The sequence below is a fragment of the Bos javanicus genome, chromosome 5 (genome assembly GCF_032452875.1).
Source record: "Bos javanicus breed banteng chromosome 5, ARS-OSU_banteng_1.0, whole genome shotgun sequence".
Classification (NCBI taxonomy): Eukaryota; Metazoa; Chordata; class Mammalia; order Artiodactyla; family Bovidae; genus Bos; species Bos javanicus.
In genome coordinates, this window is record NC_083872.1 from 95,284,852 (window position 1) to 95,303,902 (window position 19,051).

At 37.4% G+C, this 19,051-nt stretch overlaps 1 protein-coding gene across 1 annotated transcript in view; it reads left to right on the forward strand.

Moving 5' to 3' along the window:
• Window positions 1-16,177, forward strand: part of RERG (RAS like estrogen regulated growth inhibitor) — a 132,345-nt gene extending 116,168 nt beyond the window's left edge. The window contains exons 4-5 of the mRNA XM_061417747.1: window positions 9,107-9,180; window positions 10,927-16,177. Of these exons, the coding sequence (XP_061273731.1) occupies window positions 9,107-9,180; window positions 10,927-11,334 (482 nt within the window). The 3' untranslated portion in view covers window positions 11,335-16,177. The remainder of the gene's footprint in view (window positions 1-9,106; window positions 9,181-10,926) is intronic.
• The last annotated feature ends 2,874 nt before the right edge of the window (window positions 16,178-19,051 follow it).

Genomic DNA, 19,051 nt, shown 5'->3' on the forward strand with positions numbered 1-19,051 from the left:
CATCAACTGTATTTTTTGTAGTCAGAGCAGAGTCCTTATTGGTAAGCTATTTAGTTCTCATCTTCAAAATAACACTGAAAATCCATGGGTTTCAAATTGAGCTTAAGTTTGACTCTGAATTAAGCCTTTGAGTTTTTGTTTGTTATGATTTGGGACCCTAGTTGGTTTTGTAAAGGTCAACATCGTTGAAATCCAGAGGAAGAAGGAAAGGCATACATCATTTTATTACCAAGCACAGAGTCCCAGACCAAGCTGGCCTCACTCAGAATGATGAAATGGGTAAAGATGAGTCCCAGGTTCTTTTCTGCTTTTGTGTTTGTTACTACAGGTTTACACCATCCAGCTTAAAAGGGGGCTTTCTTTGCCCTTGTGAGCTCCTCTCATTGCTTTCACTCATTCATCCCACAAATATGTATTAAATGCCTCCTATGAGTTAAATGATTCTCGATGCTGAGGATAAACCAATAGGCAGAAGGGGAAAGCATGGGCTTTGTTAAACTTACAGTTTAGTGAAGAGAGAAGAGTCAGTAAACAAATATATGTCAAATAGTGATAAGCGCCATGAAGGGAAACTGAACAGGAAAGGGGATAGAGAGCGATCTTGTATTTTATCTAACTTCTTAACTTTTTAATCTATAGAATTGATTGTAGTGAGAAGTACAAGGTAAAGATGCAACATTTTTCCCAAAGAGTTGACCAACTGTCCTCCTATGACTTACTAAATTATCTCCACCTTTCCCCACTACTTTCAATGCTACCTTTTAAAAATACATGGAATCATGTACCCAAGGATACAATTCTAGATTTGCTTTTCACACCAATGCCAGTACCACACTCTTGATAACTGTAGGTTCCTTAGGACATGTTGATACTCAGTACAGAAAGCCTTTCTTCTTTACTTTTTAACAGAATTATCTTGTCTCCTATCTCTAGTTTATTCTTCCAGGTCAATTTTTAAAACTATACCATAGCATGAAATAATTTTGATTGGAATTGCATTAAAATTATACATTCCTTTGAGAAGATTCACAGCTTTATGATATCCATTCTTTTAATCTAAGAGAATAGCATGTCTCTACATTTATTAGTCTTCTCTGGTTTTGCTTTTAAATAAAACGTTTTTCAACATCAATAATTTTTGACATGGTTTTAGTATAGACACAATTTAATCTTAAGATGATATATTTGTATCTAAAACATTGAACTTGGTTTGAAAAAAAATCATTATCTATTGTTTACCCCATCTATGTAAATGCTTACTCTCCTCTTATAATTTTATTACTTATATAAGCTTTAAAAAGATTATAGCCCCTGAGAACCTTAATGATTTATGGGAGTTTAATAGAAAAATACTAATTTTATTTATTGATATCAGTACAACTCAACAAAAGATGAAGCTTCTAAAAGATGATCTTAAAATTTTTTGAATGCTGTCTGAGATTTGTTTCGGTAACTAATGTTGCTTTTTAATTAGTCTTAGGTCAACCATTTTCCCTTTGGTTTTATTCCTTCTGAAAAACAAATGCTATTAATAGAAATCTCCTGCACCAGTTATTTGTACCATGGGCTTCCTTCACTATGAATAATGAAACTTTATTGAGTGACCTTGTACTGTTCTGCTCCACAAGAATTGCAGCTGCTAGGCAACAAGGGGGCTCATCTGACTTCAGGCGTATCAGATAGATGACTCACTCCCAGGTGAGGCTTTCATTCAGTCACCCTGGAAACTGGATGTGTGTGTGTGTGTGTGTGTGTGTGTGTGTACACTCATATACAAGAAGTCACTAATGTTCTAGCCTAGAGGAGTTCCAATCCATTTGATTCAAGATGAACCAAGCATTTCCTGGGCAAGCGTGCATGTGTGCTAATTCGAATCTGTCATGTCCTACTCTTTTCTGCTCTATGGACTGTAGCCTGCCAGGTTCCTCTGTTCATGGGATTTCCCAGGGAAGACTACTGGAGTGGGTTGCCATGCTCTCCTCCAGAGGATCTTACGGACCAAGGGATCAAACCTGAGTCTCTTGTATCTCCTGCATAGGCAGGCAGGTTCTCTACCATTAGTGCCAGCTGGGAAGCCCTTCCTGGGCATAACTTCATACTATTAGAGAGTTTCAAGACCACCACCCAAAAGGAAAGCTACCTTTGAAAGCAAAGTAGCTTGTTTGTAAAAAAAAAAAAACAAAACCGTTTTGAATTCTGAATCCAGAGCCGTCCTCGAAAATACAGTGCTGTTTTTCAACCTGTAACAGAATTTTTGCTCCATGAGAAACTGAAGACTGTGAATGTCCTTCAGCATATTAACAGCCCTGGAATATCTATTGCTCTGAGATAATTCTGTAAAGACATTGTTTGCTAGTAGAAGCACAAGTGATTTTCAAACTTTTAGATTTTTTTTTTAAGGAGAGGAACTCTCATAAGAATTCCAGTTACAGATGGAGGGCTCAGAGGGTGAGGGAGAATTAAAAATTCTAGTGGCACTTCCATTTTCGTATAAGAAGGAACTATTGTTAACATCCACGTGTTTTGAAGGATATAAACTAAGAAAAAAATCAGTCCTTGACATTGGACAATGTTATTTTTTCTTAAATTTTTCTCATTTCACCATGGACCAGTAAAATCTTTGTCAGAGGTCAGAAGTGGTCTGTGAATTGCATTTAAAAACTACCCATTCTCAGGTGGTGCTAAAGAATCTGCCTGCCAGTACAGGAGACACAAGAGACTCCGATTTGATCCCTACATTGGGAAGATCCCCTGGAGAAGGAAATGTCAACTCACTCCAGTATTCTAACCTGGGAAATCCCATGGATAGAGGAGAAGAGTCAGACATGACTGAGCACATACACACACACACACAGACATGCAGACACACAGACACACAGACACACATACACTGAAGCCTATAGAATTGGGGACTGGACCATCTAACCAAGAAAACTCCCTGCATGATGGAAGTGGCAGCAGTTTTCTGGGTGCGGAACAGCTTCCGTGTCCTGTTTAGATTCCAAAAGAGCTGAGTCTCTACCTCCCAGTCATATTACCTTCAGAAAATGCTGATCGTGGTAGAGAATACAAAGACTTAGATCATGTACAGTTGTGGTGTGTTTGTGTGCTTGTGTGTGTGTGCACACCTATGTGTGTTGAGGGCAGTTGGAGAGAGAGAGAGGGAAACTATCACTACTTAGGAGGCATTGTACTCTGTTTGAATGGATTAAGGCTCAGACACAAATGAGAGTGGGAAGTGGGAGACATATTGGACCCACTGGTGCTCTGATTTTGTGACTGGTTCTCCCTACCTGAACTACAGTTCCATTTGATTGGAAAAACTTGTACTAAGAAAGAGACACACTCAGAACAAATTGTCTCAACTGGATACTAAAGCAGAGGTGCTTAGCCAACTTGCAGAACTGGTTAATATTGGCACAGCAAGGAACTTTGAGATCGTCACTTGGCAAATAATAAAACAAGTCCAATGAAGTCAGTTTATCCAAGATTACGTGGCTATTTTGTGGTTAGATCAGCAATAGAACTTCAGTTAGTACAATTCCTACTCTAGCACAAATCATTACTAACTGTTGTTGTTGTTGCACTAGCCAAATGTCCATATTAATACATTGAAATCTGCAAAAGAGCTAAATTATAAAAGGATTAGTGGTATGAAACATCCCTCTGAGCATCAGTTTCTCTTAGTGTGCAAAATATACTTCATCTTATAAAATTATATGGAATGCAGGTTTTCAATCATGTATCTCTCATATACACTGAACTTGAGATATATATTTAATATGCCTAATTCCATCTTGGACTTCGCTGGTGGCTCAGTCAGTAAAGAATCCACCTGCAATGCAGGAGACTGCCTGCAAAGCAGGAGACCCAGATTCAATCCCTGTGTCAGGAAGATCCCCTGGAGGAGAAAATGGCAACCTACTCCAGTATTCTTGCCTGGAGAATCCCATGGAGAGAGGAGCCTGGCAGGCTACAGTCCAGGGGTCACAAAAAATTGATCACAACTAAATCACTACCACCACCAGCACCACAAATCCATCTTGAAACTAATGTTGATGTTGTTGTTCAGTCACCAAGTTGTGTCCAACTCTGCAACCCCATGGACTGCAGCACACCAGTCTTCCCTGTCCCTCACCATCTCCTGGAGTTTGCCCAAGTTCATGTCCATTGAATCGATGATGCCAACTGTTGATCTTACAGTATCCAATATTTGGTTCATTTTGAAGTATCTCTTAAACAATCATCCCCTTACCCTTCAAGAAAAAAAGACTAAAATAATCATTTTTTTGTGAGTATGAACGAAAAGTATTTCCATTCTCCATTTTTTCTTAACTTTCTTCACAAAAACTTACACATTTTTTCTTAACTTCCAGAATGAATAGTAGAGTTTCATTCCATTCTAACAGTACTTAGTGCATTTTTTAGAATTATCTTCAGAAAAGCTAGCACACCGATGTACATTTTGCCTCTGTAAGCAATATTTCCACTGTTTTGCATGAAGCCATGAGTTCCTAATGAGAGAGAGAAGGGACTTAAAGAAAATATTCTTCCAATGGCGTGAAACCAGCGTTCAGCTTAGATGAAATCACTGCTGCCTCCCGCTGCTGTCTGTGGCCGACATTCCCTCATTTCCTGCCTTTCATCGTTTCATTTCAGTTAACAAACAGCCAAAGAATCACACAACTTCATACCATTTTCTTTATATTTTATTTCCCCCCTACTGTGGCCTTCTGTGGTTGAAATACATATCCTATTTAGCATGGAGGCAACTGAGAAAAATGTCCCTGTCTGTCAGACAACTTGTGGTGCAAAGAGATGGACTAAAGCCCAGAACTCTGTTTTACAGGCTCCAGGGCTGATGCCAGTCCTTTAAAAGGGAAAGCAGCACAAAGGTCACAGCAGAACAGTGGAGAGAGAAACAGAAAGGGCCTGGATCCTGGCATGTGCACTGCCCTCTGGGCTTCTCCTCTCAGAATGGAGCCCAGAAGATGAAAAGGAAATAATTGAGAGAACGCTTAGAAATGAGTAGTGGCTGTCAGTGGTATTTTAGAGCATTCAATTATACAAAACAATAATCTCCCATTTAACGTAACAGAGGGGAGTGGAATGATTTAGAATTGAGAATCATACATACCCTGTAAGGATTACATATTACAGGAGAATGATGATAATATAAAATACACTTATTAAAATATATTGAACATAATCTCATTTTCATTTTTTTTAATTGACAAATAGTCACTTACAAAATTATATTAGTTTCAGGTGTACAACATAGTGATTTGATATTTTATAGATTACACACTATATAAAGTTATTATAAAATATTGGTTATATTCTCTGTGCTGTACAGTTATTTACAATAGCCAAAATAAAGAAGCAACCTAAATGTCCACTGACAGATGAATGGATAAAGAAGAGGTGAGATATATACACATACACATGCAGGCAATGGAATATTGCTCGGCCGTGAAAAAAGAATTGAATCTTGCCATTTGCCACAACATCGATAGACCTGCTTAGTGAAATAAGTTAGATAGAGACAAATACTATATCTTATCACTTAAATGTGGAGTCTAAAAAAAAATAAAACAAACATAACCTCATTTTAAACTTTTATTTTTCAGAAAATACATCTGCAGTGTGTCGTGCCTTTGTGAATGATGACCACATAGGACTGATGGCTAGGTTACACTGCTTAGCTAAGCTTCCTTTCTGTGATTTGTATTTTGAGTAGGAGATTAGATTTACAGCAAAGTAACACAAAACTGTGGTCAAGAAAGAACTATAAGATAGTTGATGAGTTGAAAAAATGAAAGAAACATGAGACATATAATAGATAATAGGTAGGTAGATAGATTATAGGAAAAAATAAAAGCAATGGCTTACCGGTTACCCCTTTAGGAAAGAAATTTCTAGGTTTATTTAGTTGGTTGATTGGTTAGTAACTTGAGTACTTCAGGGGCAAATAATTGAGTTAATACTTAAGTCAATCATGCTGCTCTGTTCCCAGCACCATGTCATGTGTATGTGAAGGCTTTCTATTTCTTCACTTTATTTTCCCTGCATCCCCTATTCTGACACCATTGCCTTCCTCTGTTCCCAAAGGCATATAATCTAATACAGTTGATACTTAGCACAGTGGTTCAAAGTCTACATTCCCAAAGCCGGTCTTCTGAGCTCCAGTCTTAACTGTACCATTTACCGCTTAATATCTGTGTGACCTTTGGCAACTTATTAAATGTTGCTGTGCCTCAGTTTCTTCACATAAAATAGATCTGATAGTATTACATACTTCATGAAATATTTGTAAGGAATAAATAAGTTAACATGAGTAAGGCATTTAGAACAATTTGTGTTCAAAGGGTAAGCAGTATGTGTTAGTTATTACATATTTTTTGAAAAAAATTCTATATATGCACATATTTTAAATTTGTATACATTTTATCATGCTATAGATCTACCTGTAGAGGTACTCATGTGATTTTTTTTTTTAGTTCTTTAATGTGTTAATTGCACTGATAGTTATAAACACTTTGTATTCCTGAAATAAACTCTACTATTTTATAATGTATTTTCTTATTATACTGTTGGATTCAACTGGATATTACTTTTTTAGAATTTTTGAATCTATGTTCAAAAATAAAATGAACCTACATTTTTTTTTCTCTTCTCTTCTTATTACTTTTCTAACATTTCTTGTTGGAATTCATAGTGGGTAGCTATCCCTTTCTTTTTCCCCTAGAACAACTTGTTTAATATTTAATAGAAATCTATAAAGCCAATTGGGTAGTCATTTTTTCTCATAAGAAATCTACAGTTAGCATTTAAATTTCACAGGCTATTGACTTAGTTAAGTGTCTTATTTCTCATTGTACCAATCTGTGCATTTTTTCCTCAAAGAATTAATCAGGCTTTGAAATTTGTTTGGTATACAGTTCATAATGTTATTTTATGTCTATTTCACCAGAAAGTGTAATTACTTCCTATTTTTATGCTCATTTTTGTTTGATTGCACCTTCTCTCTTAATTTACCAGTTAGTTTTCTCTGATCTTTACCTCTTCCCCCACCTACTTCTTTAAAATTTTTCAAGTGCCATGCTTTGCTTTTGTTAACCTTATCTAATTTTTTCTGCTATTTTTTCTTTTATTTTTCTCATATCTTCTTGGATTTGCTTTGTTTTCCTCTTCTAATTGTTGAGTTGAATAATTTGTTCACTTTTTTTCTGTTCTAAATACCTTTTTATTATATCATCATTTGGAATAATACAAGTACATTAACTCCTTCAAACCTGCCTCTGGTGTCTTCCCTCATCTCCACCCTGGTATTTTGGTATTATCTAGAATTGTGGTTCTGAATTGCTTCTGGTATAGTTTTATCACTTTGCTTGACTCCATTAGGACCTTGAATTCTGTTTTGCTGATGAGAAGTCCAGTGTCAATCTGAGTCACATGCTTTTGTAGGTGATGGACTTTTTTTTCTCTAGATCTTTTAAAATTTCCCTCTTTGTCATTAATATCTTTACATTTTGTCATAATAGGTTGAAACTGGGGCTTTTCCCCTTGTGTGTCCAGTCAGTCCTTTTTTAAAACTTTTATTTATTGAAGTATAGTCAATTTGCAATGTTGTGTTAATTTCTGCTGTCTGGCAAAGTGATTCAGTTATACATATGTAAACATTCTTTTTCATATTCTTTTCCCATTATGTAAACCATAATGGGAAATTATGGGAAAACCATAATGGGAAATTATTCACAGAATATCGACTATAGTTCCCTGTGCTATACAGTAGAGCCCTGTTGCTTATCTAGTCTATCCTAATAGTCCTTTTAATGTGAAGTCGTTCAATGGCTCTAGTCCTGGGAAATTCTCAGTGACTACAGCCTCAGCTTCAACTATTTTCCGCTCTTCTGTGTATTTTATTCTCTCTTTGAGGCTCATTTTATAGGAGAAAATAACATGTCTATTTCTATTATCCACACCTCATATTTTGCTTTCATATTTTCCTTCTTTTGATCACTTACTAGTACTTTCTGGGAGAATGTTTCACCCTGAACTTCATCAACTCGGTCAATCATGTGTTGAGTGCTTTATGTCATTTGTTTCATTTTCATGTAGAGCAACACCATTTTAATGCCTGGTTTTCGTTTCATGTCAGAACCCTCAGAGCCACCTAGTGGTTGTATTCTTCCTGACTTCTCCTGACCCCAGCAGAGCTTGAAGATTACTCTGTTATTATCTTGAAGTGAAAGTGTTAGTCTCAGTCCTGCAACCTCTATAGACTCAATAGCCCTCCAGGCTTCTCTGTCCATGGGATTCTCCAGGCAAGAATACTGGAGTGTGGAGCCCTTCCCTTCTCCAGGTGATCTTCCCAACCCAGGGATGGAACACAGATTAAACTGCAGGCAATCTATCCTGCATTGCAGGCAGATTCTTTACTGTCTGAGCCACCAGCTTCCAACTGGTACTAAGCAGCCTCTTCTATCTCAGCTTTGTTCTCTCTCTCCCTCGGTCCTCTACTGTGGGTGACTGTTCCTTACCAACCCCTGAACACCCAGGTCCAACCACCTTCTACCACCCCAAGGGTTCCTCCTAGCTTTCTACAGTCACTTTTTAAATGAATAGCGATCTGCCTTCCTCTAATGTTTAATACATTCCTAGAATGGAGGTCTAGATGGAAATGAGCAGCTCCTGTCTGTCTGCTATCGTGTCAGGAACAGGAATTAACATGATTCCATAAACTGTATTTTTAGGAGTCTCAAGGTAGAATGCCATTGTGGGAATCACTTTCTCTTTTTAGGATGTGGAAGTCTCATTTTAGAGAGAAAAGAGTGTTAGAAAGCTTGCCTCACAGGAGAATAAAATAATAGAAAAAGGGAATCTCCCACGCTATATCCTGAGCATCTGTGGATCCCATATTAGAATCTGTTACTCCCAAGAACTTAAGAGTATAAAAATGGCACCTTCTTCCACCCCTTAGGCTGCACGTTTTTTTTAATGCTTTGGAAACAGGTATACATTGGAGACTAATTTATAATTTCAAGGATCAAATCTAATTATGCATTTATTTACCATTTTACCTTCGTTTTGCTCATTCCCTCAGAATCAACCTACCGACACCAAGCAACCATTGATGATGAAGTTGTCACCATGGAGATACTAGATACTGCTGGGCAGGTGAAAAAGGAATTCAGCTATAATATTTCTGGATAAATAAAAATGAAATGTGCATAATATGAACAGAATTAAGACACTTTTCTATAGTTAACTAATGATGCCGAAAGATTTATCTAGTTATGCTTTATATTAGTTTATTTGCAATAGCTTATATATATGTCCTTATATAAATTACTCAGTGCTCCAAGGGTTTTGAAAATACCCTAACATTCATATGCTATCATCTAAAGTAGAATTGCTCACCTCTATTATGGGGAGATCACAAGATATTAATATTAGGTTTTCATGGTTAAATGTGTTTTGAAATACTCTGATCAAGTTAAATATATATCTTTACTGGAGAAGTTCTCAGCACCTTTATTATGCTTATATATAAGTTGAATCTTAAAGAAATCTACAATATTTATATTCTCGACTTATATAACCTTAGAATCTTTTTTCAGAATACTTTAAGAATCTTTTCTGTAATATTTTTTCTAAACCTCATCACATCAGATTAAAAATTTGAGCCACATCATTGAACGCTAACAACTGATTTTAAAATGAAACTAACATACATTTGCTTTGCAGCCAGTCAGTTCTGAAATTATAAACAGTTTATAGGAAGGCTTGGTTCCCAAGAATACAAAGAAGTGAGTGAAAGTTGCTCAGTTGTGTCCGACTCTTTGCATCTCCATGGACTATACAGTTCATGGAATTCTCCAGGCCAGAATACCAGAGAGGGTAGCCTTTCCTTTCTCCAGAGATTCTTCCCAACTCAGGGATTGAACCCAGGTCTCCTGCATTGTGGGCAGATTCTTTACCAGCTGAGCCACAAGGGAAGTCCTCCCAGGAATAGGGGTGACCACTAAGAATGAGAGTTAGGAAGCTGAAGGATATCATGGTGCTTTTTAGTTACTACTTGATAAAACTATTTAATCCAAGAAATATATTTGCAGATAGTTATACAGTTTTCCTTCTCATCACTACCTGCTCCCTATATATGCTCTCACCTTCCAGTACTGATTCTAAAGAGAGAGACAGCAGGAAAATACATGCCTGGAGAAGTCATCTGAGCCTATAATGGCAATGGCAATACATTTTCAAATCACACCTGCTTAAGAACGCTTTCAAATGCTACCTTCCTAAGAAGGAGGGATCACCCCTTTTGAGAATCACTGCAATTGAGTTTCTATCATTATTGAGACTGCATAATATATCAAAGGTGCTGAGATAGAAAATGAAGCCCAAATCCCTTAGCTTTTACTTTGACTCTATCCAATTTTTCACTTTTTTTTAATTTGGTGGCTAATTGTCTCTAATCTGAAGAAACAATTAAAAAACAAAACAAAATCAAAACCGCTTCACTAAGCCATGCCTCTAATTCTGATCTCAGAGGATGGGGTAAGGTCTACTTGTTTGTTACCTATTGGCCAATTGTTTAATTGTAATGAAAAATCTCAGAGGCAGTGTGCTCAACTAGGAGGATAATTTCTTTATAGTCCTTGCAATTACACATTTAATGATGTGGCAAGAAAAAGTTAGAAGCACAAAGTTAGGTTCCGTGCAGTTAGAAAATGTTTAGTACCCTAAGTTATGCTTCTGTTCCAAACTGAGAGGGTCAGCTTGTTCAGGCAGTTTACCAAGAATTTCAAACACTGCTGAATGTAAGGAATGGTTGTTAAAGGATCACTGTTAGCAATTGCAGCGTCTATACACTGCAATTACTTCCAGGTCTCCCGACTGCTGTTTTTTCCCTGCCAACAGGAAGATACCATTCAGAGGGAAGGACACATGCGATGGGGGGAAGGCTTTGTGCTGGTCTATGACATTACTGACCGAGGAAGTTTTGAGGAAGTGCTGCCACTTAAGAACATTCTGGATGAGATCAAAAAGCCCAAGAATGTGACTCTCATCTTGGTTGGAAACAAAGCTGACTTGGACCACTCCAGACAGGTCACTACAGAAGAAGGGGAGAAGCTGGCCACAGAACTGGCATGTGCTTTTTATGAGTGTTCTGCCTGCACTGGAGAAGGGAACATCACCGAGATATTCTACGAGCTGTGTCGGGAGGTACGTCGCCGGAGGATGGTCCAGGGCAAGACGAGGCGACGCAGCTCCACCACGCACGTCAAGCAAGCCATTAATAAGATGCTCACCAAAATCAGCAGTTAGGCAACTGGTCGTCCTTGGGAAGACCCTGCTCAGGTGGGTTTGGGTAATTGGAAACGTTTTCTTGCCGTTTTTCTTCCTCCAAAGAAAAGAAGATACTACATTCCTTGTTCTGACTCTGGGAAAAGTTTGGGCTTCCCACTGGTCCCAGCCTTCTGTATGTTGGGAAGTTGCAGAGTGTTCTAATGCAATTTCATTTGACAATCTCTCTTTTGCCTGCTTGAATAAAACATGCTCTATTGCAGTTTGAACATGTAATCACCAGATTCTAAAATGGCTGGGTTCGTATTAAGCTATTTTTAGGCATCTTCACCTTGCTTCCATAGGTTGAAGTCTTTTCAAAAGCATTTTAAATTCTATTCCTTGTCAAAACCTACAAATGATCATCCTAAAAATCTAAGATAACAGAAAATACAGGGCTTCCCAGGTGGCGCTAGTGGTAAAGAACCTGTCTGCCAATGCAAGAGACACATTGGTTCTATCCCTGGATCAGGAAGATCCCCTAGAGGAGGGCATGGCAACCCTCCAATATTCTTGCCTGAGAGAATCCCATGGGCAGAGGAGCCGGGTAGGCTACAGTCCATAGGGTCACAAAGAGTCGGATACTATTGAAGCGACTTAGCATGCAGGCATGCAATAGAAAACACGATGAAAACACAGTAAGAGTAGCTGAGACATTGTACTGAAGAATAGAGCCTTAGTTTCTATTTGAAGTGAGGCTTTTCTGAATGATCTTAAACCATCTAGTTTTTCTTTAACCTTTGTTCTGTTCTTAAATTCAAACATGCACTCACGAAGTTTTCCATTATCACAGAGAGTTTCATTTCAACTTGAGTTGACTGTCTCCTTGATCTGTTTATTGATCATTGCATCCTAATTATTCTTCTGTGATTCCAACAAGACTTAACTATAACAGAGACAGCAGGACCCCTCATTTCAAATCTGCCAGGCCATTTCTCATCAAGCCCAGGTGAAATAAAGACAAAAGGAATTTTTTCACCAAACCCTGACTTTATTGAATGCTAATAGAGGATTTAGAATTGGAAGTTTATTCATTTACATTTCTTTCTATGTTTATCATCTTAGCAGAAAGACAACATTCAAATAAACAGGGGAATTAAAAATGAAGCTTAACTACTCTTCTGTTGAGGACCCCAGGTTCTGTGCCAGGCACAGTAAGAAGAATTAGCCTCTGATTCATTTAAACTGGCTACATGGCTTCTAATATTTTGGATAAATTAATTCACTTAGAATTCAGAAAAGAGTGAGTGGTTAGAGTTCACTATGCCTGAATAAATGTGTATAAAACAGATTCTTATATTGTGAAACAGTCTATAACTGATAAAGCTTTATGATTCTTTTTTCCCCTATTATGCCCCCATATATTAAGATTTGGGCACTTTATTTTAGAAGAAAATATATATCTTTTACATATGTGTGTATTTATAAATGCATAGATATATGTATAAAACTTTATAAGAGTTGGAGGCTTTAATTCACCAATGCATTTGGACAACTCGGTGTAATTGACTATTTTATGTGAATATAATAAAAAGCATAATTTTCACATTCTGTCACATTCAGGCAGTCTTTCTTGTGGTAACATGAGAAGTTTGCCATTTTAGGAGAGATTTTGAAAGACTATTGGATTGCAGAGTTGATGACTTATTGAATGTGATGCAAAGAAATAAGCACCTGTTCATAATAATAGCTACTATTTTTAGAGTCCTTACATGCTAGTGTAGGCCCTTCATGTCTTATCTCATCATATTCTCATAATACCCCTATGCAAGAGATAGTATTATGGTCACAGTTGTAAGGATGAAGATACTGAGCCAAAAGGGAAAACAAGTTTGCACAGCTATTTAGTGGGTAAAGCCAGGATTTGAACTCAGAGAGGCAAAATCAGACTGTAAGCCTATACTGTGATCCACCATAGTGTCTTAGTAGACTTATTCTTGAGTCATCGGTATGAAGAAACAGAAGGGAGAAAATTTAGGGAAGACTTGTTTTATTCATGGGGCTTCCCTGGTGGCTCAGTGGTAAATAATCCACCTGCCAATGCAAGAAAGAGGGTTCCATTCCTGGGTCAGGAAATCTGCTGGAGAAGGAAATGGCAACCCACTCCAGTATACTTGCCTGAGAAATCCCATGGAGAGAGGAGCCTGGCAGGCTACAGTCCATGGGATCATGAAAGAGTCAGACACAACTTAACAAGTAAACAACAATAACAACTGTTTCAGTTATGCTTTCATTTGTTCATGAACAAACATTTACAGATAAACTGGGCATGTAACTTGACACATTAGTCCATCTGATGGTTTCTGAGCTGAACCTTGAAGAACGCAGTTAACCTTTGAACAGTGGAGGGGGTTAGGGGTGCCAACTCTTCACACAGTTAATACCCATATGTAACTTTTGACTTCTCCAGAACATAACTACTAATAGCCTACTGTTGACCAGAAGCCTTACCAATAATATAAACTGTCGACTGACACATATTTTGTATGCTTTATGTATTATATATTGTATTCTTACATAAATTAAGCTAGAGAAAATGTCATTAAGAAAATCATAAGGAAGAGAAAACACAGTTACAACACTATACTGTGGTGGGCTACAGTCCACGGAGTCACAAAGAGTCAGACATGACTGAGCAACGGAACACATATACATGCACTCTGTTTATCAGTACTATAAGTTTGTGTCATCTGTTCATAAAATGAATCATCTATCAGTACATACAGAAATATAGTCTTATGTATTACGAAGCACTGTAGATGTTATACGTATTATATTTGATGTCAACAATGGAAAAATCTGTGAAAAAGAAATTTATATTTATTTCATGCATTGATAACGAAGAAGCAGCAATATGATTCCTTTATAGTAGCCTAGTGTAATCAGTATGATTGCTTCATGTTGGCCTAGCCTATACACAATGAATGACTCCATCATAAAATTTGTATGGTATACAGTATTACAGTCAAATTCATAACACAGTATTGGAAAATTTACATTTTTCAAAAACTTCTTACCCATGACAATAAACTGATACATAGTTCCCTCAATTTTGGGAGAGTGGTATACTGTACTGTAATATGATTCTTTTAAAACAAAGTTATAAATGACAAGAAAACTAACACATTATTAATTTTATAGTAAATATCACTCACCTTATACCTATATGATCTCCATATCTACATATTTTTAGTGTATTCATGACATATCTTTTTCTTAATTATTTCTAGGCTATGTCTTTTATCTGCAAGTTTTTTCAAATTGTCACAAACCTCCAAAAAGCTTTCCAATGTATCTGTTAAAAAAAAAAAAATCTACACATATGTGGACCCTTGCAGTTTAACCCTGTGTTGTGCAAGGGTCACCTGTACATACAAGTTATCTAGGAAAGAAAGATGGTAAAAGTATCTAATCAAAAGTAATAGCACGGAACCAAAATATGGAGACATGAAAGGTGATGGTAATGTAGTAATTACGAATTTAGAGAGCCACATATATCATTCTTCAAGAGGAAAAAAAGAAGGTGGGGAGAGAGAAGGGATTATGAGAAAGAAAAAAAGATAAGGGATTCAGAAGTAAAGAAAACATGTCACATCTATTCATAAAACTACAGGTTTAGGTAACTACATGTTAAAGGACCAAGTAGGTAACTTAGCTGTAATTCATTTTCAGTAATGTCCATTTAGACAGGGCAGGGAAAATGAAAGCAGAGAAAATTTGTTTTTAAAATGGCATCTTCTAGAAATACAATCTCTTTCATTCTCTCATGCTATACTTGGGGATGAAACTCAGCCAGTGCCCGTTAAGAATATGCTGCTAAGGAGGCCTACTGTATGTAATATCTCGATGCTCTCTTAGGTCAAACACTAACGAAGTGAACTTAACAGTCCCCAATACCAGCGTCTTCCTTAGCCAGATGTATACATATCCAGACCTGTTAAAACATAGAACTACTGGCAGAAGTCCCAACTGGTAATTACAGAAGAACTTGAGATTGCACAAATATAAATTAGTTATTCCTCTCATGCCTCAGGCTTCTCCACAAAAGATTATAAACACACATTGGTTCTTTTACACAGTATTTTCATGACAGAAACCTGTGTGTTCTTGAACAGTAATGATGGGTTGTTACTACCACACTACCACTACCGATATTTGCTTTCTTGTAATTGTTTTTCTTTCAACAGTCAAAAGACTTTTTTCCGTATATTGTGTTTGTACTCATATGCCTCACAGCACTGAGAGAAGTCAGGATCTTTCTTTTAGTAATACTTGTGGTACATAACCATAGATAAATACAACATCTTGCATTCTAAGTGTGGTAACATTCAAGCTTTCTTATTAAAACAGCCTCTGTCCACTTTGAGGATAAGAAAAGTAGTCAGTTCATTTGGCCAAATGTAATCAAAGTAAAGTTGAATTAAGGGTAAAGTTGTTGAGCTAATCACTTATTGGGAGAGTCTGAGAAGAAAAAGGACAAATAATTTTTTTTCTCCATAGGTTTGGCATTTTACATTTAGTGAAATCTGTATTCCCATATATATGGGTCTATTTGAAGACTGTTCTGTTTCATTGGTCTGTTTGTTCATTCTCTAGAACCATGGTATGTTAAAATTGTAGCCTAGTAATATGTAACAATTACTCCTATTATAACATGATTTTTTTTTTCAGAGAACATTTGCTCTTTATTTTCATGTAAAATTTTGTGTTCACCCTGAATTATGTACAATAAGAGTGGTAAGCTTGCTTCTTTGTGACTGGAGTAGTGATACTCCCAGAGGTGATCAAAATTAAGAATAAATTTTTTTATTTGGGCATTACTGTACTCTGGGACTATGTAACTATTTGGTCTAAAAATAGAATCAGAAGGAAGATTTTCTGTTTGTGCTTAGAAGGTAGTGTCTATTTTTACCAAGCCTTACTAAGATATAATTGACAAAACATTGTGCAAGTTTAAGGTGTACAACCTGATGATTTAATGCATGTGTGTATTGCGACCACAATAATATTTCTTATCATGTTTATCACCTCACATAATTACCTTTTCCTTTTTTTTAATTTAAATTTATTTATTTTAATTGGAGGCTAATTACTTTACAATAGTGTATAGGTTCTGCCACACATCAACATGAATCTGCCACGGGCATACACGTGTTCCCCATTCTGAACCCCCCTGCCCCCTCACTCCCCGTACCAGCCCTCCGGGTCATCCCAGTGCACCAGCCCCAAGCATCCTGTATCGATACCTTTTCTTTTTTGTGGTGAGACTACTTAAGGTTTACTATCTCGGCAACTGTCAAATACAGTATTTTTAACTGTAGTCATCATACTGAATATTAGATTCCCTGAACTTATTCCTTTATAACTGGATGAGTGACTGGAACTTTGTACACATTGACCAAAATCTCCCCATTTCCCCTACTTCCCATCCTTGGAAACCACCATTCCACTTTGGTTTGGCTTTTTTAAAGATTCTAATGTAAGTGAAATCACATGATACTGTCTTTCTCAGACCTATTTCACTTAGCCTACTACCCTTAAGGTCCATCCACGTTGCTGAAAATGGCAAGATTTCTTCTTTTGCCTGGTGAAATAATATTCAGTAGTGTATGTGTGCATCTCCTTTTCTTTGTTCACTCATCTGTCAATGGGGACGCTTAGGTCCTTAGATCCCCAATGTAAGGCCCCTTCAAGATCTCCAGGGGTGCAGACAGGAGTGTTTTCTGCAGGGTTCCTGAGCCATCAGGATTGTTTATGGACTCTGGCTGGAATGGACTGGAGCCCAGGTACAAGACTCTTTCAGAGTTTGCATTCAGACTAAGTTTCAGAGGCTTACCTTTAGGGGTTCTCAGACTGTGGTCAAGAGGGGCTGGAGTGTGTTCATGAGCCTCTTCTGTTATCCAGTACACAGGTGGGCGTGACTCCTCCAGGCTTCCTCATCTGGTGCTAGTAACAGACCCAAACCCAAAGGGACTGTAGCTGAGTTGTTATGGGTATGGAACTGTTTGTCTGTAGGAGACCACAGTTCACAAGTTAGCCATTTGGTGATGAACCTGCCTTCTTAAAATGGCCCTCAGTCTTCAACTACACTTCAGTTTCACAGCCTCCAATCTGGATCCCAAAGCCCCACGAAGACACTTTTGTCCATGCTAGTGCTGTGTGTTCAGTCCTGTCTGACTCTTTGTGAGCCCATGGACTGTTGCCTGCCAGGCTCCTCCATCCATGGGATTTTCCAGGCAAGAATACTGGAGTAGGGTGCCATTTCCTTCTCCAGGGAATCTTTCTGACCCAGGGATCAAACACATATCTCTTGCATCTTCTGCACTGGCAGGCAGATTCTTTACCACTGAGCCACCTGGGAAGCCATGTCAAATTATTATTGCCAAGGGGAGGATATATGCGAGGGACAGCTTATTCAGTCATTCTGCTGATGTCACTTCTAAATAAGTTAATATTACTGGATGTATGAATGGCAATGAAGCAAGATTCACTTTGCTTCAGTAGGCACAGTCTTATTTTCAGTGTTAAAATTATATCATTTATCTGGCCATGATGGCGTTACAGGGACCAGACCAGATGTTTTTACATATTAAACAACTAGAAAGAACCAGACAAAATATTTGAAACAATGGTTTTCAGTCTTTGAATGACAAGCAGTGCAGTATGATAATCCCTGAGAGAAGGGAAAGAATGAGGTAAACCCTATAGCTGTTCCAGTTTCCTGCCAAATGGCAGGTTCCAAGAAGCAATATATATCAAAACAGAGCTGGCAGTTGTACTGAGTTGAGGAGACAAAAATCGGAGTTTGGGGAGACCAAGTTGATAAGACCGTGTTGGACAGAATGCTCTGACACGACTGAAGCAACTTAGTACAAGCACACACGTGGAGAGACCTTCAGAAGGGTTCCTTATAGTCTTTGGCTGAGTGTGGGTCTTTGCATGGTGAGAAACAATTCCTCAAGTTTGGAGAAAAAAGCCCTGGAAAGAAATAGGCCAAAAACTGGGAGGTGCATACAGAGGGCTGACAGTACTATTCATATTCCCACTGGCCAGGGTGAAAACACCTTGTAATACACAGGGCATCAGGTAATATGCAGGACTTAAAAAGCATATTGTGTTAATTATGAGTCTAAATTAGCCCTAGACCCAGCTGCCGTAAGAAAGCTTAAAAAGATGTCTGAATTTTTTTTTTTTTCAATCTGAGTCCAGGTAACTTGATTTTGTGCTGGAATAATACCTAACTCACTATACAAAGGTATACAATGAATCCTGCACTCAAGATAAAAATTGCAATGCCCGGCATCTAGTCAAAAATTACCATTTATGCTGGGAAATAGGAAAATATGACTCATAAATAGGAGAAAATTCAGTCGACAGGAGCAGACCAAGATATGCCAGAAGATAGCATTAAGAAACAAGTAATTTAGCTCTTCTAAATATGACACATATGCTTAAGAAGATAGAGACATTAACAGTATGAGGACAGAAATGAAAGATATAAACAAGGCTTAATTGTAACTTCCAGAGATTGAAGATACAGTATCTGAAATAACAAAACAGTAGGATTAACACTAGATAAGGTCCTAAAAAAATCACAGGGGAATTTAATGACATAGTACTAGAAATAATCCAAAATAAAGAGAGGAAACAAGACAATAATAAACAAAGAATCAATGGCAGCTGAAACAAACTCAAACAA